This window comes from Mesocricetus auratus, unplaced genomic scaffold (genome assembly GCF_017639785.1).
Source record: "Mesocricetus auratus isolate SY011 unplaced genomic scaffold, BCM_Maur_2.0 Super-Scaffold_100031, whole genome shotgun sequence".
Lineage (NCBI taxonomy): Eukaryota > Metazoa > Chordata > Mammalia > Rodentia > Cricetidae > Mesocricetus > Mesocricetus auratus.
Genome location: NW_024429212.1, coordinates 1188232 through 1210334, shown reverse-complemented (window position 1 = coordinate 1210334; position 22103 = coordinate 1188232). Strand labels below are relative to the sequence as shown.

Sequence of the window (22103 nt, the reverse complement as noted above, 5' to 3'; positions counted from 1 at the left end):
TTTTAGCCTTTTGGCTCCAATTTTAGGGCCAGGGTACATTTCTTTCACTGACTCTGAACCAGGGACAAAGTGTGTTCCTTTGGCACTGGCTTTAGGGTCAGGGTGCATTTCTTTGGTTGTGGTTGCAGGGCCAAAGTGGGTTTCTTTGGCTCTGCTCAGGGTGTGTTTCTTTGACTGGTCCCTTTTCCCTACACTTCCACGTCATCATCCTCTTGAGCCTTGGGAATGTAAAATTTGCCCAAGAATGGATAGCTTTTGTGGTTTGGATCTAAAGTAGGACCCCAGAGGCTGGTGTGTTCAAGTCTTGATCTCCAGCTGACCATGCTGTTTGAGAAGTGATTAGATTGAGAAGACGCTACCTTCATCACAGAATTAATCTATGCATGAGTTCATGACTGAGTGGGCTTTTAGGAGGTAGAGATTATTCGGAGGAAGCTGGTCACTGGTGTGTGCTGTTTCCCCTAACTGTTCTCTGTTCTGTGCTCGGGTTCCCAGCCATCATACTGAGCACAGAAACCGTGAACCGACATCTCTGAAACCATGAGCCGAAAGAAAGCCTTCTTCACAGGTGGTGTTTGCCTAGGATACATTGTCATATTGACAGAAATTGGCTGATACAGCAACCTTACCTTGGGTTTGTTTTTGAAAAGAGAAGTGAGCTTGTCTATTAACCTGCTCTCCATAGTGAGTGAGTTCCGCACACACTGACTTCCTTCCGTCTACCCACAGGTCTGCAGACTTGAACGCCAGTTATCTACCCGGAGGTACCAAGGAACCCTCTTTGCTAATCAGCCGAAGATGTTCATTGCACCAGCCAGCAGCCCCCCAAGAGCCAAGCTGTGTGAACTGGTCCTCCTGTGTGGTGGCCAAGTCAGCCCATCCCCTCAGCAAGCCAGCCTCATCATTGGTCCCTACTGTGGCAAGAAGGAAGCAAGGATCCAGTACCTGTCAGAGAAATGGGTCTTAGGTAGGAACCAAGGTGGTGGAACACAAACAGGAGGGATGGGGGGGGGGAGGTCCTGCTGGTCACATGACCATCAGGAGCTTAAGGAGAATAATGCTTTGTGGTCCTCATAGTAAGAACAGGACTTGGAAGAGAGAGATGTGCCCATATGCTGTGGGGCCTGAGATTAATAGCTCAGCCTCCAGGCATCTTCCCTAACAATCATAGACACACGTGCCCCTTACTGCCAGCTGAAGGACAGTGCCCAAGGAGAGGAGATCGCACTGGGCCATGCCCTCTCAGCGCATGTGGGAAACCTGCTCACTCAGAGCCGCCTCAACCTCAAAATGTGAGCAGGGGGTACACTGGCTGACTTGGGTTACACACCTGTGCCAGGTGCCACCTGAGATTCCCAGGGAGGAAAAGATACTAAGTTACACATCTGGCCACAGGAGGCTATCCACACAGACGATGGTGACAGGCAGTTATCCCACATTAGAGGAGTGCAGAACTCTCAAGCGGAGAAGGGCCCCTCCAGCCAAGAGTGAGCTTTCCCAGGGGTGTCCTCCTTGCTCCTCCTTTCCCTCCTCCCTTCCCTCCTCTCCTCTCCTGTCCTCCTCCTCCTTCCCTCCTTTCATGCTGGGCTGCTCACCACCCTACAGTGGACTCTTCCCAGACAGAATGAACTCCAGGGTCAGCTTTGAGGCTAAAAGTCAGTCTTCTTTCCTGAGGTTGACAAATGATCGGTTTGGTAGGACTAAACCCTGTAGACCAGGCCACTCAAACACTTGTCTTCTCACCAGGAAGGACTAGGCCAAGGTAGGACCAGGCAGATCCCCTGTGGCTTTCCCCTGAGCTTGCAGGTGACATCCCTGCCCTGTGTGACTTCTGTCTTTGAGTCCACATTTCCTCCTTACAGACACTGGTGAGACTGGCTAAACCCTACCTGGGACCTAATCTTAATTAGATGTCTTCCCTGGGGCCTGTCCCCAAATACATCTACATTCTGAGGTGCTGGGGGTGGGGCTTGAACATAGGAGTTTTGAGGGGACTCAGTTCTACCCTAATAATGGATCACCCCACTTTGTGGTCCTTACCTGCTTCCTTCAGCACTATTTTTCCTCTCTCTCTCTCCCCCCCCGTGTGTGTGTGTGTGTGTGTGTGTGCATGTGCGTGTGCATGTGTGTATGTGTGTGCGCGCGCGTGTGTGTGCACGTGTGGTGTGTGTATGTGTGTGCGTGTGTGTGTGCGCGTGTGTGTGTCTCTCATGTGTGTGTGTGTGTGTGTGTGTTTCTACCTTTCCCTCTCCCTTCCTTTCTTGTGGCTGAAATCCCACCTGCCTTCCTCTCCTCTCCTCCTCGTCTTCCTCATTCTTCTTTTCATCCCCTCCTTCTCCCTCCTCTCCACTGCTGTCTTCTTCTCCTCTCTTCCTCCTCCTCTCCTCCACCCCCCCCGTCTTCTCTTTCTGTTCGCCCCTCTTCTTCCTCTTCCCTTTCCCTTTCCTTCCTTTTCTCTCCTGAGACGCAGGTCCTTGCTGCATCCTTCAGAACTGCCTCCCACCATATGTATCGGTCTCTCTCCTTCCCCTCCTCCTTCCAGATTCCCCCTCCTCCGGGGTTTCTTATTCAGGCCTCCTTTCCCATCTCACCCTCATCTCTAAATCCCAAGTTCTGGCTTCTCTCACTCTCCTCTTGACATTCACCTTGAACAAATAAATAGATAACCTTGTTTTCCAAAGTTACATTCACACAGAAACACATAAATTTTATTAATATCTTTTAAATGATTGATTGTCCCTGTACATTTTGGGAAAAGGAAGTCAAAAGTACTTTCTACCATGTGCTACAGAGCAATTTGTCTTTTGCTTAGAAGCTAACTATTAAAAAAAAAAGCCTTTAGCTCCAGTTTAGCTCCAGTCCCAAAGCCAAGCCACTGTTTACTCTTCTGAATGCCAAGAATAGAACCTTCAGACATCACATGTTCTGAAGCCGTGTTCGTGTTTGGTTTCTTGGAAAATTGCATCAAATTAACAGCTACTGCAGACCAGAACTGGGCTTTGTCTGTACATGCCTGGTGTCAAGAATCTGAGGCAACAGCTAATGGTTCCTAAGTTCGGGAATTGTGTGCCTCTCAAGGCCCCAGACTGAACCAGTAGTCCTGTTATTTCCAGGCCGGGTGATTGACGGCCCTTCCTGTTGCTCCTACGTCCTGTGCAGTCACTGTCTCAGCCAGGCTAAGTTCTTCCGGTTGTTTTGTCAGTTGGCTCTGGCTGGGATTTTAGGGGACAACTGCCTACCTGCCGCATCTACCCACAGCCCTGCAACATTCTCTGCATGCCAGGGCTGGCTCAGGGGCCCTCGTTTCTGCTTCTTTCCTCCCCCTAATTGACGTCCTGTTGCTGACCTGTCATTGATTACACCAGCTCCTCTGCCCTTGGCAGCATCCGGGTATTGTGTGTGCTTCAGGCCTGCCTATGTAAGATGAGTCCCCATGGCTTGTGGGTGCCCCCCAAACACACCGGGTCTCTGCCTAAGCCACGTAGCCTCCATACACTAGTTAGCTCCGTTTTTCTCTTTCTGAACTGAATTACGACCCAACAGCTGCCGTGGTGTACACACAGAACAGAGGTGTGACCTCCACATCTGTACGTCAAGCACAGATAGACAAATACAGCTGAGTCCTATGCTTGCAGTCCCCTCCAGGCTCTGCACTGGCTTGATCTTTGCCCGTTCACCCAACGCAGTGGCCAAAGAAGGCAACACAAGAACGTGTGATATGGTGTGTGCTGTGGTCGGCCTTCCCAGGAATTCCTGAGTGACAACGTCCCTGCAAGCATAGAACTGTCACCCCAGGACTGTAACAAAGTGACATGTGTCCTTCAAAGGCTCTTACTCTCCCAGACTTCTATTATAAACATTCCTCTAGAGAACATTTTATTCTCAGGCTGGTGGATTAGGCTCAGGGATTGAATGCTTGCCTACCTTGTACAGGGCCCTATGGTCAGTCTGCAGAAGGGGAGAGAGAAAAGAAAGGAGATACTGTAGTCTCAAAACAACTCAAAGGGGCTGAAGATACAGCGTGATGGTAGTGCCCTTGCCTACCATGTATGAAGGCTCAATCCCCAGCTCTAAAGTAAATGAGTAAAAAGAAAAAAAATACTACCAGGAAAGCATTGGTTTGAAAGGAAAATTATTTTGTGATAAGTTATGAAAGACAATATTTGGCATTTATTAATTAAGTTTGTTCCAAGTCGAATAGGCAGTATGAGTTTGGGTCAAGACGAGTCTTGAGTAGTTTGGATAAAATGTTTATTTAAAAGTGTTAAAAAGACTGGACAATGGTGGCACATGCCTTTAATCCCAGCACTTGGAAGGCAAAGGCAGGTGTGTATCTCTGAGTTGAAGGCCAGCCTGGTTTACAGAACAAGTTCCAGGACGGCCAAGGCTATCTAGAGAAACCCTGTCTTGAAAAAAGCAAAGTGTTAAAAGTTTTTTCAATCCCCTTTCACATTTGTTAGTTGCCATCCAAAACGAAAACACAAGGTCTGCGTGTGCTGCATGTGGTTGGTGATAGCTTTGTATTTATTCTTCTAGTTGATGAGTTTTATGTGAAGCTGATGAGAAGTTCCTCAAAGCAAGAGAGTGATTCTTAGAAGAATTTCTTCTAGCCTTGTCTGGTGATCTGTTAGCGTCGAGCATCCTGCCTCCCCTCCCCAGCCATTGTGTGTTGCTGACACAGGACATGAAGGAGTGTAGAATGTCTGTTACCCTGTGGAAGTCACCAGGAGGCATTTAATCCTTGCCTTACTCATGCTCTCCACACAGGGTGTCAGATGCCACGCTGCCTTACAAGGAGTCTGTGTTCCCCATTCACTCCCCAGAGCCCATTTTCCCTGAAACAGCACTGTACTTGGGCCAACACTCTCCGTGAATCATTCAACCAGAAGGAGCAATGGGGATTTTTGAGCAAGAACACCCTTGTGGGCACTTGAATATACGTGAAAACCAACAAGAGAACAAACATCAGTTCCTGGCAGCAGGAACCAGGCACTACCTGTCCTAATGTCAGTAATATGGGTGTTCCTTAAAACTGTTTTCTAGTTGTTGGAGTCTCCTTGGCACTCTGACAAAGTATAATTCCCATTTCATATCTCAAAGACTCCGGGGTCTAAGGACCTTGACTGGTGAGAAAGAGGCAGGCAGAGCTCTGCACCAGGAGCTGTCAAGACGTGTGACTTGGTGCTGTGGTCATTCTTGGTCACACCATCCCTTCCCTTCAGTGTTATCAAATAATATCGGTTTGGCCTTTCTCATGAGCCTGGTTCCAGTCTCCGCCTCCCCTTAATTGTCTGGGCTACATTCAAGAGATAAGACATACATTTATGCTATTGTGGGGAAAGCATTTATGCTATTGTGGGGAGATAGTATAGTATTCTCCACAGAGCTGCCAGAAAAAGAAAGTTTAGCCTTCACATGACTTCCACTTAGCTTACAAAGAACATTTGACTCAGCTGTTGCCCCAAGTCAGAGCTTTCAGGAAACAGGTCCCTGATAGCTTGGGGGCCTTCCTATGCTGGCCTGGGCTATTCATTGTGTCCCCACTGTCTGACCAGCTAAGTGCATTAACGGTGGCTTTCTGTGAAACAGGGCTACCCTAGACACCATGTTCCCTGGAGATTCATAATTAAGTGGGCACATGAGGGTTGGTCAAGTTCGCCTTGTCCCGTATCCCAATTACATTGATAAGAACTAGACACAGAAGGCCAAGGTTCCAAAAAAAAAAAACCCAGAAGAATGGGAGGCCAGTCTGCCCCTTTGCTCCATGCCCATCTTTTCCACTGTGCTTAATTTATCCCTACCCTGGAATCCAGGCCCAGCATCCCACCAGTCACACTGAGGGAAAGTAATTACCAAAATATACATGATTAAAAGCTAAGCAGTAGAATTTTGCAATTTTAACGTCTAAAGTCAGCTTGTGTGCCAGTAGGTCATTGATAGGCTTCTGTAAGTCAGCCGCTGACATGGTATCTTAGCTTTGGTTGAAGAAATATATGGAAAGAATGGACTCAGGAAAAGTCCCTAACCTCTCTCGCAATAGTCCAGGTGATCATCCTTGAATTCTCCTGGCCAGCCAGGCTGCCCTTGTTCTACTCAAGCCACCACCGCCTTCAGCCTCCCTCAGCACAAAATACCACCTAGGGACCAAAAAGGCATCGGTGTCTTCAGCTCTGAGCAGAAATGATGTCACCACAGCAGCATTTTATACCCATCTGAAGAAATGTACATGCTAGTTTGGGAAGTCATAATGGCCATGGGCATGGCTGTGCTCAGCATTTGTGATGTGACAGGCCCCTCTCTGAGACTTGCTGTAGAGATTAGAGGTTCATAAAGCCGGCAGCAGCCCCTCTCCTGAGCCCAGTGTGTAACAGCTGCCCCCTGCTCCCAGCATCTTAAAGGAACTTCAAAGCCTGACCTCCTAATGGGATGGTACTGATCACTTAGCCTGCCTTTGCTCATTCACTGGCTTGGTTAATTGATGCTCTGGGTTCTGGCTGAAACGTAGTTTTCTTGTGACTTAGGAATACCTTAGGCTTTGGCTCTTTTTTTTTTTTTTTTTTTTTTGTGGCAGTCGCCTGCTGGACAGTTAATGTTAAACACCCTAGAATGTCCAGTGAGGAGACTCAAGTGGTTGAGATAAAGCCAGGGGGGGTGGGTCTAGAATGAGACTGTATTTGGAGATAAGACCTTGAAAGAGGGCAAAAGGTTAAGTGCTCATAAAGGTAGGATGTTAATCCAATGGGATGGTTCTCTTCTAAGAAAAGGGAGAGCTTGCCGAGGGAAAAGACCACGGGAGGGTGCAGAGCTTCAGCCAGGCAAGGAAGAGACCTCCAGAGAAGCACCTTGACCTCAGATGTCAGTGCAGATGAATGCTGTTTGCCCCACCCTGCCTAGGGGCCTCTCTGGTCATAGCCTGGGGTTCCTGTAATTCACTGAGTCCTGAAGTCCCCCATGAAAGTCATGGGTGGATCACAGAGAACTCTAGAAACCAGCCCAGCTACCTGATTTCCAGTTCAGCCTCTTCCTCTTAAGGAGTGGGGCTTATACTAGTAGTGCAAGTTTCTTTTGATTGTTAAGACTGCTAATAGGTAGACTAGCAATTGTGTGCTACAGAGCAGTGTTCTGCAAACAGGCCTGAGGCTGAGGTGTCCTACCCTAGATGATAAATCTCCCCAGCTCTAAGCAGGGAAAACAGCAGCTGGATGAAATCATGCTGTTTTAATATTCAGTTTTTCCTTAAACATCAGTGCTTGAAGATGAATGACATCAAGATAACCTTAAGCACAAAAAGAGGAGAACACAGTAGTGACGCTCCCAGATATTAACAGACAAAGACAGAGAAGACCATGAAGCTGGGCGGCAGTGAAGCCCAATCTCTAAATAGTAAAAGTGCAATCAGTCCTGAGAAGAGAAGGCAAAGCAGTCAGTGAACAGTACTGCAAATGAGCCTAAGACAACTACACACACAGTAGGGATGTTAGAAACCAATGCAGTGTGATGAGCAAACGCATGTTGACACATTTGAAAATGAGACGCCAGAACCGAGTCAGGGAGTGGAAACGGAAACTAAGAGTGAAGAGGAATCAGGGAGTGTGTTCCACCATCCATCAAACTGCCGCAGGGGGACGCCATCCCAACACCAGGCCCATGGTCCAGAGGCTCCTCCGTCACAGAAACACGAGAGAATAAGCAGAAGTTACGCAAACCAACTTTGTGGGAAACCCACACAGCCTTTAAAGGTTTGTGGCAACTAGGCTATGCCCCAGTCAAGGAAAGCCATCTTGAGAATGGCGTGACAGTGTGCATGTGGTGGATAGCCAGGAGGAGGGCAAGCTGGCGCCGCTAGGGCTGGGGCTCTCCCCACCACCTCAGAGACTGCAGAGTGGACAGCGGGGAAAGAGGTGGCCACTCTGCGTCAACTCTGAAGGGAGACAGCTGAAGTAAAAGCAGATAAATGAGAGTACATCAGAAGGATGGGCTTTATAACGAGTGTGCGTAAGTAAGCCTCCTGTGACTCAAACAATAATGGTAAGATCAGGGTGAAGGAATGGGACCGTGAGTGTGGAGAAAATGCAAATGTATAATAAGCCCATGACAAAGTGGCCAACAGAACTAACCACTGGGGAAGTGTGAATCAGAACCACACACCCACCCCCCACACACACCAAAAGTTAGAAAAAAGAGTGTTCAAGAAAATGCGGATAATTGGAACCCTTGTATGCTACTAAGGGAAATGTAAGTATTGTGGCCACTAAGGAAAACACTGTGTTGAGTTGCCATGTGAGCCAGCAGATCCACTGCTTGGCATACATATCCCATCCCAAATATGAGTGATGAGTCTCTCAGGATGTGGATGTCTATAATTAAAGCAGCATTATTTCTTCACAGTGACAAAAAGATGGAAGGAACTCTTAAGTATCAGTTGACAGATGACAGCAAGGCAAATACAGTGTGTCAGCATGGTGTCCTATCTCCTGCCTGCAAAAGGAGATCCTGATACCTGCTCCACTTGGACATTTTGCCCAGTGGAGTAAGCTAGCACAGAAAGACAAATCCATGCTAGTGATATCCCTGAGACAGAGACAGAACATGTGATCAGAGTTGCCAGAAGCAAAGACAGGAATTATGGGAGTGGCAAGTTGCTGTTTAGTGGATATAGAGATTTGGAATCATGAGAAAGTTCGGAAGTTCCTAAGTGCTGGTAGTTGCACAGTATTTTAAATATGCTTTTTTTTTTTTTTTTTTTTTTTTTTGGTTTTTACGAGACAGGGTTTCTCTGTATTGTTTTCGAGGCTGTCGGTCCAGCCCAGCCTCGAACTCACAGAGATCCGCCTGCCTCTGCCTCCCGAGTGCTGGGATTAAAGGTGTGTGCCACCACCGCCCAGCTTTAAATATGCTTTTAATGGCATTGAAGTATGCAGTTGAAATAGCAAGCCAGTGAGCAGCACTCCTCCATGGCCTCTGCATCAGCTCCTGCCTACAGGTTCCTGTCATGCTCGAGTTCCTGTCCTGACTTCCTTCAGTGATGGACAGTGATGTGGAAGTGTGAGCCAGATAAACCCTTTCCTCTCCATGTTGCTTTTAGTCATGGTGTTCCTTCACCCTCCCTAAGACAGAGACATCCATCACCTAAGCCCCTACTATTGAAGGGTGAAGCTCTTGCCATAAATATCCCCCAGAGACTAGGTAATACCCATCCCACACTGAAAAAGAGGAGACGCCTAACTGAATGAGTTTGTGTACATGGCCACTGAACTTCTTTGATAAGCAAAGATAAAATAAAGCCTAGTCCCCAGTGCTGTTGAGCTGGCACAGTGTCACCAGCCACTAGCTACCAAGTTTCAGTTAAATATATTTGTCCTCAGCGCCATAAAACACTAATGTTGGCAGCATGTTGGTTCCATACTTCATAAGACCACACAGAAGTGTGGTTAGAAAATTGTTGCTTGCCCTAGATGAGTGCCAAGACCTATTAAAGAGCTTGGCCAGTGAGGGGCTTAGAGATTTTTGTTTTTGTTTTAAGAATGAAAGAGCTAAGGCAGGGCAAGAATAAGACAAAGAGAGGGAGAACTATTGCCTCAATTTCGAGGACATCTCTTGCATCATTCCTGCTTAAAACTCTTAGCTGCATACTGGTGACACAGTTGAGAGGTGGCAAAAGTATCGAGATCATGTACAACCTGGGCTACATAAAAGCCTATCTCAAGAAGCTGAATGATAATAGTGATAATAACTATAGTTGTCCTACTGTCTGGAGCTGTAGTTTACTCGCTGTAGTCTGAAGGACTGGGGAAACAGGGCTGGTCATTTTTCTGACCTGCCTGTTGGACATTGGTATGCAGGGACCCCTTTCACTCACTTCCTATATATGGGCTCATTTCACAATTTCCTGCATTGTTCTCTTTGTTCTTTGCAAATCACATTGAACTTTACTGCTGTAATTACAACAGTTCAGTTATTTTTATCACCTTGTTCTCCTTTTCCAATCTGTATCCCTGTGTTAGAGTCAATAAATTAATTTCCTTTTTCATTTTTAAACTTGAAATTTTTTGTTATACTGAATTTTCAGATTAAGTAGGAAGATGCATCCTTTTGACAGGTTGGGGTTTTGTTTTGTTTATTTTGTTTTTGTTTCCCTGGCCTTATAAACTGACCCAGTAAGAAATCCATGTGTAAAACCAGAGTCCAAAGAGCTCTTACAATCTGGATGGAAATTTGGCTGAATTACTTTATAGACCGGGTGCAGGGAGCCTATCTTCATTTGTGACTCAAAACCCAGGTACAATTAAGCGAAATGTCAATAGAATGTAAACATATAAAGAAGACAATAGCTTTTTTTTTTTTTTTTTTTTTTTTGGTTTTTCGAGACAGGGTTTCTCTGTGGCTTTGGAGGATGTCCTGGAACTCGCTCTGTAGACCAGGCTGGCCTCGAACTCACAGAGATCCGCCTGCCTCTGCCTCCCGAGTGCTGGGATTAAAGGCATGCGCCACCAACGCCCGGCGACAATAGCTCTTACATGGCAAAAGTGTGTACAAAAAAAAAGAAAAGCAAAAGACACAACAACAAAAACATAATGCATCATGCATCACAGCCAGCTCAGACAAAGGGATAAACCATACGGCCTACTTCACCATTGTGGAGTAAACTAGATGGTGTGCCCATACTGGCAAGCGTTGTCGTAACTATACATGTGTGCGTGCACACACATGTGTTCTTAAGTACAAATATATGCATCAAATGCTAGTCAATGTGTTTACCACTCTGAAGCCCACCAGGGAATCCCTCACCAACTCGTACTCTATATGGAAGTGTATCTATACAGAAAGGCATACTTTCTTGGATACTTTCTTAAGCCAAAACTAAGATGAGCTTTTTTATTTCTCTACTTCCCCTTTGTTCCACACAGCCATCATAGCTTTCTGTCTTTCATTAGCATCACTCCTCCAGGTCCTTCAAATGTCATTGTCCAGCTGACTATACAATTGTGATGGGAAATGCTGTAATGATTCTAACTAATCTTGTCAGCCAGTGGTTACTGACAGTCATCTGTGTTCCTTTTTCATTTTTACAGTAAGAAGACAGTTATGCATAGTAAGCTTCTTAGTATTGACAAATGGTAACACATCAGTCATAACTTTTGTTCCTGTGACCAAAACCCTGAGAAAAATGACACGAGAGGAAGGATGTATTGTAGCCCTCAATTCAGCAATCTCAGCTCATTCTTGGCTGGTTCTACCAGTTGGGGGCCATGGGTGGGCAATGAATCACGACTAAGGGTGTATACTGCAGAGCAAAGCAGCCTGTGGCAGCTGGGAAGCACAGGGAGAGAGGAGAAGGTACCAGGGAAAGATCTAACCACGGACATGCCTGAGACACCTGCTTCCTCTGCTAGACTCCACTTGTAAAGTTTCCAGCACCACTAGGGGGGCACTGAGCTTTCAACATAAACCCATGAAGCATTACATATCCCAGTCATAGCAGAGGGACTGGCCAACTGTCGCACACTGCTGACCAGCTACCTACCTCTGTCTGTGACCAGGTACATCTTATAGTATTCATGAAGTAGTTACTTTGTTTTACTTTATTTCCTTTTACTTTAAAAATCAAGTGGGACTATGAGCAGTTCTGAAACATTTAGGATGTTTAAACTATCATTTTATAAAAAGTAAAAAAGAGGATTACCTGTGTTGCAACTAGCCATCTTAGCAACCTTAACTGTAAAGTTACCTTTTTTTTCCCCTCTGTTTAGATTCCATTACCCAACACAAAGTCTGTGACTTTAACAACTACCAGTTGCTACAATGAGAGACATCTCTGACTGCTGTCCTCAACCTGCAAGAAAACCAGCCATGGAGAGAAGGAGCCGTCATACAACTTAAGGCCTGATGTCACACATTACCTCATGTGCTGTGGTTTCTAGCTTCAGAGTGTGTGTGTGTGTGTGTGTGTGTGTGTGTGTGTGTGTGTGTGTGTGTGTGTGTGTGTGATACTAGAGATTAAATCCAGGACTTGCTAAGCAAGCACTCTACTAGTGAGCTACATCTCCAGCTTTTATCTTCAGAACTCTTTTGAGTAACTTATTCATGACTCATATTGTAGTTCAGAGAAGTCTTGGTCGGCATTAGTTGGGCTCGGTGTACAATACTAATAATGACCATGATGAAAAGGTCACAGAACCTTTGTCTTCAAGATACTTTACTCCCAATAATAGAATGGAAATTTATTCAAATCATTTTAGTCCTAAACAATCAAGCAACCTCTTAACTTTCTTGGCTTGGGCACTGAGATCTTTATTAGTGTACTGTGTCAAGATAGGAAGGATAACCATGCGTTATTATTATAACACGGTTCTGAGATGCTTCTCAGAGCAGTTAAGGATGATGGGTCTGAAAGTTTTGTGCAATGACTATGTCTGCCTTCTGAATGGCTACCCCAAGGTTCCCTACAGAAAGTCAGCTGCTGGGGCTGAATTATGTCAGGGGTGTCCAACCCATTGCCTATGTGTCATATTTGTCCATGGATAACTGTGAATGCAGCTAATATAAAATTATAAACTTACTCAAAAGTATTATAAGATGTGTGTGTGTGTGTGTGTGTGTTTGTTGAGGGATAACTCAGTTGCACAGTTTTTCTGAGTAAACTTTGTAAATGACCACATTGCATTGCAATATAAAAAGGCTGGACATATCAGGGTTGGTCACTCTTCCCTGTGTTGACACAGGGGTCTCACTATATAGCCCAGACTGGCCTGGAACTTGCTGATCTCCTATCTGTGTCACAAATGTTGGGTTGACACCACATTCTCGTGCTATTCAGACATTTAACAGAGATACTGAGTCCCAGTAATCTTGAGATCGTCCTACAGCTCATTGCCAGTTTCTGCATTATGATTGGTTGCTCGTGTCAGCTGCTGTTTCCAACTCATTAAGTCTCAACTCCACTTCCAAAACCCTGTCATTTCAGAGATAAGCAACTGAATCATACAATATGTGAGTTTGTGGCCTTGGCCTTTTTCACCATGTAATTAATGTTCTGATGATTCATTCGTGTCATGTGTGTCAGTAGACAATTCCCTTTTGTTGCCAAACAGTATTCTGTGGCATGGAAGTTCTACAGCTTTGTTCTTCATCCCCTGAACAGAGCAAAGGAATGAAGCCCAGTGGGAACGCCCTCTGAAATTTAAAGCAATTTGTGGTGTCGTGTTGTACTGGATGGTCCAACTGTCCGAGCTCCTTTGAAGGAGTAGATCAAATGAAAGTGAGAAAGACCCCATTTATCATTGTCCTCCCTCTTCTATAATATGAATAATTCTGTTTTCCCTCACCACTCCCAAAGGGTGTTAGGAGGCTTTACAGGAGTGACCAGATAGATCATGAAGCCCTGCAAAGAGACTCAGGGCACCCTTTGCTTATTCCACCACACGAGGACACACCAAGAAGGCACCAGGATCCCCAAAAATGATTTGTTCAAACCATACCCTAGCTTATTCATGCACCATGGACTTGGGAGTCTCCCACTTCTGTTGGTTATTGGGAAGGTGCCAACACCCAGTCTGTCACACCCAAGGTGTGCGGGGGGATGTAGCATCATCCTGAGAGGCAAAGGAAGACCAGCGTGTTCACTGCAAAGAATTCAGATGGAAATCAAAGCAAGACAAAAGGAAAGCATGTGTAAGTCTGTCAGTAGACAGGTGGCAGGGGTGCACATTCTGTATGATGGTACGCCCGTGCAGGCTACTAGCGTAAAGTCATCGTCAAGAGCAAGTGGCTGTCCCCTCTGTCTTGGCATGTGCAATGCCATTAACCTGTTTGTTATTTTGTTGCACACAGCAAGTGGTAAGTGCTTGCTTCCTTGTGTGACCCGATGCAGACCTGGCTGATTAAATCCTTGGTCGCCTGACTTCAGTCTCCAGTCCTTCACTCAGCCCACACTCGCTGGAGCTCATGGCTACTGAAATCTCACCCTCAGAACATGTGGTTGATCTTTCTGGTGACCAGCCCCAACCAGAAGCTACTTAGGGGCCATCATGAGGAGGTTCTCCAGCATGACTTCAGGATCCCTCGAGGTTTTTCTTTTTCTTTCTTTTTCTTTTTTTTTTTTTTTTTTTTTTTTTTTGGTTTTTCGAGACAGGGTTTCTCTGTGGCTTTGGAGGCTGTCCTGGAACTAGCTCTTGTAGACCAGGCTGGCCTCGAACTCACAGAGATCCGGCTGCCTCTGCCTCCCAAGTGCTGGGATTAAAGGCGTGCGCCACCAACGCCCGGCTTCGAGTTTTTTCTTGATTGATTTTTTTCCACAGTGAATTATTAAACTGCTTCAATGACCACTAACCCTTTTGTGCCATGAGTCCTAATGCTAATGGTTGAATTGGGTAGATTTTCTTTTTTTTTTTTCTTAACAATCCTTTGAGATTCTGCAGTTCAAGTTACTTTCATGCATCAGAGTAAATGTAAAAGCCCAAAGACAAGCATCTTCTATGTGTCTAAATAAATAGAAACGCCCTAAACCAAGCATCTCCCATCTCTTTATTCATCAGAAGCCATTACTAATCCACTGGAAGACATTAAGACAACAGTTTTGAGAGTTAACCACCAACACTGACAAGGCTGGCTCTGTGTACCTGTCTGCGGCTGGTGGCTTGATAAACTGACATCGTGTCTTGATTTTTACATGTGGAAGTCAAACCTAGCACCTCCTACTCGCTGAGCAAGCAAGCACTCTTACACTGGGCTATGTACCCAGCCTTTGACATGATGACTTGAGGAAGCAATTTGTTAATCACCATGGAAACAGATGCATTTATGTTCTAGATCCATGTGATTTACTTGTAATAAAATCTTCTAAGAGAAGGAAAGTCGCAGGTGCCCAGTTCCTTCTTTACTTTCCTGGTGCTATGCTAAAACACTCCGACAACATCAATTTCAGGGAGAAAGGGTTCCCTCTGCCCCAGTACGAGAGTATAGTCCAACATTGCGGGGGGGGGGGGGGACAAGACAGCAGGAGCCTGAAGCAACTGGCCACATGGCATCCCACCTATAATCAGGAGCACAGAGCAGTGGCTGCTGCCCCGAAGCATCTCACCCCCTATTACCATCACCACTTACGCAGTCAGGACTAGACCAGACCTAGGGAACAAAGCCATTCGATTCGGTGGGTGCCCCCTCCTCATTTAACCTAATCAAGATAATCCACACAGGCATGCGCTGAGGTCCACCTCCCAGGAAATCCTACATTCTGTCAAGTTGACAACATTTACCATCATACCGGTGATGTTCACTGTAGCAACGCTCACCATCAAGCATTAATTCAATGGATGCCCAGCAAAAAGAAACATTTTTTTTATTTAGTAGAAATCAGTCCAAGTGAAACGTCAAGCAGCACTTACATTATGAAAAAAACAGTACAATGTAAGAAATATTTATGATCTGAAGTAAAGCTACAAAATTCTGCAAATTTACTATAGTCCACCATGCAAATTTTATTTGCACAACACAGTGAAGTTCTAAGACAATAGCATGAAAAAAAATGATTTAAGTAGACCGTGGTTGATTTGTTAATGCTGTGATGTCTGTCCAGGAATACTTATAATGCTTTTTGAAGTGCAAAATTCAGCCTCTTGCAGTCAAGACCAAAGCTCCTCCGGCATCAGGGAGGTGGAGAAGAGATTAATGAAATAAGGTGTCAGATGAGCTGATTCCTTTTCAGAGCCCTGAGGAGAAACCACCGCTCTGGGTGGTTTTCTGGGTGAGGGTTCCCACCCTGACCCCTTGGCCTGTGCTCCACCTTAGTCACAGCAGGTAAAGCCTTTGTCCACTTGCCCCACTCTGATTCTTATTCCTCAGGAGTGGCCTTGTCATTTCATGGACTTCCCAGGTAATCCGGGATAGTACCTTTATTTAAGCCACCTGTGTGCCTACTTTCCTATATTCCTTTGCAAGTAAGGTACCTCAGTTGCAGGTTCCAGGGTCGGAACATGGATGTCTTGACAAGGCCTTGATTCTGCCTCCTACACTGCTCTTAGTCTCCCCACATGAACCAGAGGCTTGCTAAACAACCGTTTTCTGGGGTGCAGCCTGAGACTTCTGAAAAGTCATTTATGGTTCCTTCAACTGTGGAAATCACCATCCCACTTGCCCTGATACCTGATAGCCCAGGGTGCAGGGCCAGGAGGCAGATCCTCATGGAAAAGGGTGCCAGGACTCAGGTCTGTATTCTGAGTTGTGTCTACCCTAAGCAACTCATTGGTGCTCCCAGCACAAATTAGAAAATGTCTTCTAAATAGGTCTGAGTCCAAACAACCCAAGAGCACAGAGACAGTAGGTAATGTGTTCAATTACTGTGTGCTCAGCAGCTATTTGATTTAATTAATGTTAGACTGTGAAGTCTATTTTAGTTATCTGTGACTACAAAGTGTTACATTCTCTGCCCTCAATGTTGCTTTTTTTTTTTTTTTTTTACTAATTTAAAGCTGTGAAGGTTTTATGTGTCCCAAAAAGACAGTATCTGGTTTTCTCCCTCTAATGTTTGAACTGTTAACTGAAAGACAGTAATTAAAATTGTTGACCTGAAACTAAACAAGAGCACACACATCTTCTACAGGCTACACTAATATTTTATTTGGTACGAGTTCCCAGCTTAGGCGTTCCTATTTTCCCAAACCCTTAAGACCTTCCAGGGGCGAAGCTCCACCTAGAATTCTAAGATACTGGCAGCCGTCGTGGCTTTATTAATCTGGTTTCAATTTTTTAAGCATTTAGATTCACGGCTTATCTATGGGAACAAATGATTGTTCTATCTTGAAGAGTCCAGAGGGAAGATTTACTGAGAAAGTTAACTTCATATTCCCTTCTGTGGGCCAGCCAGTGGTGTGATCCCGCCAAAGCTAAGGAGAGAGCAATGGCAGGGAGGAACTCCCTCCTGGGCTGGGCCAGCATCCACAGAGGAGAAGCCAGGGCTCTATCATTCAGCCCACTGGGCCAGAGAGAGCTAGAGAAGAGGAGGCTGCCAGACCTCAGGGCTCAACACCAAGAGCACCCTATCAACCAGATGGGGCGCTCAGCCAGCGGTGTGAAACCCAATCATTAAAGTATTGGGAAGCTGTTAGGGGAGGCAAGAGAAGGACTCTATGTCCTGAAAGCGTGAAGTTGCGGATGGCAGGGGCAGGGCAAGGGTTTGGTCTCGGGAGACCACAAGCCTCATTTGAAAAACAGAACGAGGATGCTGCATGGAGCAGGGCCAGGGACACAGAAGGAGGTAGAGGCTCAAGACATCTTTCTCAGGGTGATGAAAGGCTGTCACCTCGGCTTGTGGCCACAGAACCCAGAAGGGACTGTGCAGCAGCCTTCCAACCTGATCAGATCTTACACCGGGATTAGAGTATTCTGAATTCTAGCCCTCTTTTTTTTTTAATGAGAAATCTGCCACAAGCCTTGTTAAGAAGGGCTTAGTGCACACAGGGACCACCTCACAATATCCTTTTAGCCCAAATTAGACCTAACTTCTAACACTCTTGTGCCCCAGCCACTCTTAACATTCACCTTCAAAAGACTAAAGTTGGTTCACACCAAACAGAAAAAGAACATAGTAAGACGTTTACTAAACATTTATTTTGTATCACTTACTATGCCAAGCCCCAAGGGTCAGAGTAGCTAGTGTTGTAGTTAAAAAAAAAAAAAGCAGAGATACCATGCAACAAGGTTCAAGCTGAGGTGTTTTTTACTAGGGATAGGGATCATAAAAAGGGGAGGGGGGAGACTGGCCTCTGGGGACATGCGCTGTAGGAGATAGGAGAGAGAGGCAGAGAGAGAGAGAAAGAAATGATGGGAAGGGAACACAGTGAATGTGCACAGGTGGTGCTCTTAGTGGCTGCAGCTGAGGGTGTGTCCTGTCAGAACCCCAAGGACAGGCCAGTACAGCACGGCCCACAGAGGGATGCCCTTGAAGGGACTGAATACATCTGAGTTCCTGTGTATCAAGTTCAGAAAGAGGTCAGTTTCCCACAGAGGAGTGGGGAGGCAGTGCTCTGCATCTAGGAGGGAGGAAGGAAATTCTGGAGAAGTTTCCATTACCCATGAGCCTCAGCCAGTGGAGACAGGGGTGAAATGGGGAGAATTTGAACTAGTGGCTTGTAAGGAACAGGGTGGGCTTGGAAGGTGCTTAGGAGAGGATGCTAGTAGGGCTGGGTGGTAGTATTTGCTGAACTATGGGCAGAGTTGGACAAGGATGAATCATGAGGTCCAGGTAGGAAGGACTGGAACCCTCAGGAGCATCTAGGAGTGATAGGAATCAGTTCCCTGTGCACCCTGCAGGAGTACCCATCAGTGAATGGGAAGAAACAAGAGTTCTGTGCTCTGTGAATCCACATTAGACACCCCATAGCATAGACACAGACTTTGTTTTATTTATTTTTGAAACAGGGTATCTCTACATAGCCCCAATTATATAGACTCAGGGTTAGACCAGGCTGACCTTGGATTCAATAGAAATCTACCTACATCTGCCTCCCAAGTGTTGAGACTAAAGATGTGTACCATCAAGTCTGGCAGCTACAGACTTCAAAATGCAATGATGTATGTTATCCAGCAGAACAATAGTCATTTCCAGCCATACAACCCATGTTCTTATGGCCATGTAAAGACATAGCATGAAGGGCAGCTAGGATACAGGCCTTCTCCACCACACCAGCTTTTTTCCCAGGCTTGCTCTTGAATTCCTGGACTCCCTTGATCTCTCATAACAGTCTTCCAATTTACTATTGCTACAAATGCACACCACTATGCACAGTTCAGAAATGTGTCATCAGACCCTGAAAAAGCAAACACATGGCTACTTGGAACAATGTCCCTCAGAGGGGCTTCTGATTGCTCACACACATGACCCTGACATTGAATGTCAGACAGTTCAAATGAACCACACACCTTAGGAAGAGGACCCCTTCAATGATGAAGTGACGAGAGGATCGTGGAAAGAAACAGAATTTTTTATTAATTTATTTTTTGCATTCCAATCCCAGTTCCCCCTCCTTGCTCTCCTTCTGCTCCCTCCACTCCCACGTCCTCCCATCTGCTCCACAGAAAGGGTAAGGCCTCCCCTAGGAAGTTTGTCCTATCATCTAGCTTTATCCACAGACTGAGTATCCTTTGGTGCCCAAGTTACAGTCCTAAAGTACCATTTCTGAAGAAAGATATAGCAAGACTTCTCTAAGAAATAGTTAATTTTTCATTTGCTAAAGGTATACGATGAGTTTGGAACATCTTGTCACAACAAATAGAAGGCCATCTATGACAGTGATGTCTAAAAGAGTCCACAGACCTGCCAGAAGAGGCTCCTACTGGGGAAAGTGAAGCATCTTGCACTTTGTAATAACCAAAATGTTTCCAGCTCCTTCAAAACGTTTCATGGTAGAGCACTTGCCTAGCATGTGCAAGGACCAAAGGTCAATCCCCAGCAAGGAGATGAGGAGGTTCAGTGTCAGTGACTGCTGAAATCCCAACAAAAGAGAAGAATCAGACAGTGTTCCTCCTAGAGTCTCAACAAAGCCTTGAATCTGAGTTATGATCCCATCGGTGAACTCAGCATCAATTTCCAGGAAACCCAAAGAACCAACGATGAGGGAAAGTGTCCTGCAAACATTCAGCATTCATGTGATAGGAAACTAGAAGCTACAGATCAAATGATTCAGGTCCTTCAGCAGATAAATAATTATGAGAAAAAAGGGACAGAGTAGGACCATAGCTATTTTCAAGACAATAAAAGGTTGTTAACATCCAAGAGTAATAACATTTATATTAACATTAATAGTATTTAGTAGAAGTGTAATCTGAAAATTAGACACCATTTAAGAAAGAATCAGTAACCTAGAAATCACATCCAGATAAATGGTTCCAAATGTATCACAGAAGGACAAATGGAAAATGTGAAAAAGCAGATAGAAAATGAAAAAGTGAGAAAGTACTATATAGTCAATTCCAGAATAGCAGAACAGTGACATTGAAGATTGTCACTGAAATAATGACGTCTGTGTGTGTGTGTGTGTAAGCATCCACACGAGTGTGCCTGTGGGTGTGGAAGCCAAGGAATGGCATCAGGTATCTTCCTCAATCACTCTCCCCCTTATTTTTTGAGACACAGCCTCTCACTGAAGCTGGAGGCCACCAGGTTGGCCAGTGTGACTATCCAGCAAGCCACCTCTCTCTACCTCCCCAGACCCATACATAACTCTAGACTGTGAAGTAGAGAAAGGAATCTGGAGAAATATGGCGTGTGTCATCAAAATCTGTAAAGATAAATGAAGGGAATGAAAAAAGCAGATCCAAGGTTACTCGGCATGGTCCTGAAGCAAAGGAAGGTGGAAGATACACTGAGGTTTTCCCTACAGGTACAGGATGATACTGGACTACAAGGATGAGCAAGTGGCTGGTGTTTTCATGGGCTCAGTTAAAAAAGAAATAACATTTGTGTGCGTGTGCGCGTGCGTGCGCACGTGCGTGCACATGCATGCACTCACGTACTTGTGGCTTCAACCCATTTATCTACAGTTCCCTTCAGCTGTTTCTTTGCTCTAACTTTGGCAAACAATTTGTTTTTACCTCCTGGACAGTGGGCTTCACAAGAGGTTCCTATTTCTCTGGCTCCAGTGAGCAGCCACAAGGCGTCACCATGGATGTTGGAATCTTCTGGCTGGCTGGATGCTATAGTTGCTGACAGACCAGCTCTAGACTCTCTGAGTAGAGCAAGCTGGGAGAAAAACCACTCACGTCTCACTAGTTAAAGAATGGTCCCCAAATTATAGTGTGCTGTATGACTTTATGAGGCAAGCGTTGGGAAGTCTACAAGAACCCTGTCAGAGCTGGTGCTAGCTTCCTGAACCGACCATTATATAACTGTTATCCATAACATAATTGAGGTACAGTAGAAACACTGTAGATTATCCATGTCTTTAGACATTTTCAGAGTAGACCTAGACCACCACAGAGCACTGAGCCATTCACCTAGACTTTAAGGTCTGTGCCCTCTATTTGCAGAATCACTGAGACTTTGTCCTGAACTGACCCCTGACCTTAGTGAGGGTGTGGGAATGGAAAGACATGTTTCACAGTGTGGGTACTGTGTGACGGGGAGGAGGCTCCAGGGCCTCCACCCAGGAGGCAGGCCTTATCTATGCAGCACTAGTCCAACCTTTAAAAGGTTCAGGAAAAGGAAGAGGCCAGGGAATGGGGTAGCTGGCTGGTCTGCAGAGCAGCCATCCAGAGGGCAGGACAATGAAGGAGCCCCAGAGGCCAGATGCTCATGTCCTGGAGGAGGACATATACAAGATGACCACCTAGTACTGGAGACCTAAGGACTGTCAGGAGGTACCAAAAATTTCACCTGCTTCATCACTCACCATGTACCCAGGGTTCAAATTTCTGCTACACTATTCCATTTTTAGCTCAGTGCTCTCAATGTCAGGGCTGTTCCTGTTTTGGAGACCACTAGAAAGTGGCGTAGTTGGGGGTGGGAGAGATAAGAATAGAGTCAAACTAGACTTGCTGTGGAGAGAAGAAAAAGCAGAAGAAATGGATCTGGGAAAGAATCGGGCTCCCAAAGTGGGAAGGGGGTTCATGACGTCTGGAGAACAGAGGGTAGGTATGGAAGAGAAAGGCTTCAGCTAAATGGCCTAGCTCTTCTCTATAGCATTCAGGCAGTTCTTGTGGTGTTGACATGCGAGATCTGAGGTGACGCAGACCCCTTTCCTGCTCCACCACCCCCTCCACAGAGGAATAGAGAGCGATCTGCCGTCTGTGCTGAGTCACTGGCTTTAGGGAGCTCTGCAGCTGTGTCTAGCGAGGTTAGCAGCCAAGGCACAGCATCCTCCATAGAAGATGCCAGCCAATGCCCCCAACAGAGGCAAAGCAGCAGATCTGTGGGATGTTTGTAACAGTGGGCCCAAGCATCCCACACCGGGGTAGCCATTGCATGTGGCCAATGAATCAGCCAGGCCTTCTCAGCTCACCCAACCCCTAGTGGGTAGAAAGACAGGGAAGATGATCCTCCTACTGCAGATGAGGACCTTAAGCGAGTGACTGTCCGTCCCCCTGTAGCAGAGCTACACACACACACACAC

At 45.8% G+C, this 22103-nt stretch overlaps 1 protein-coding gene across 2 annotated transcripts in view; it reads left to right on the top strand.

Moving 5' to 3' along the window:
- Window positions 1-12569, top strand: part of Mcph1 (microcephalin 1) — a 191418-nt gene extending 178849 nt beyond the window's left edge. For both annotated transcript variants that reach the window (XM_040733413.1, XM_040733414.1), the window contains exons 13-14: window positions 730-967; window positions 11751-12569. In XM_040733413.1, coding sequence (XP_040589347.1) covers window positions 730-967; window positions 11751-11806 — 294 coding nt within the window. In that variant the 3' untranslated portion in view covers window positions 11807-12569. The remainder of the gene's footprint in view (window positions 1-729; window positions 968-11750) is intronic.
- Window positions 12570-22103: the final 9534 nt, after the last annotated feature.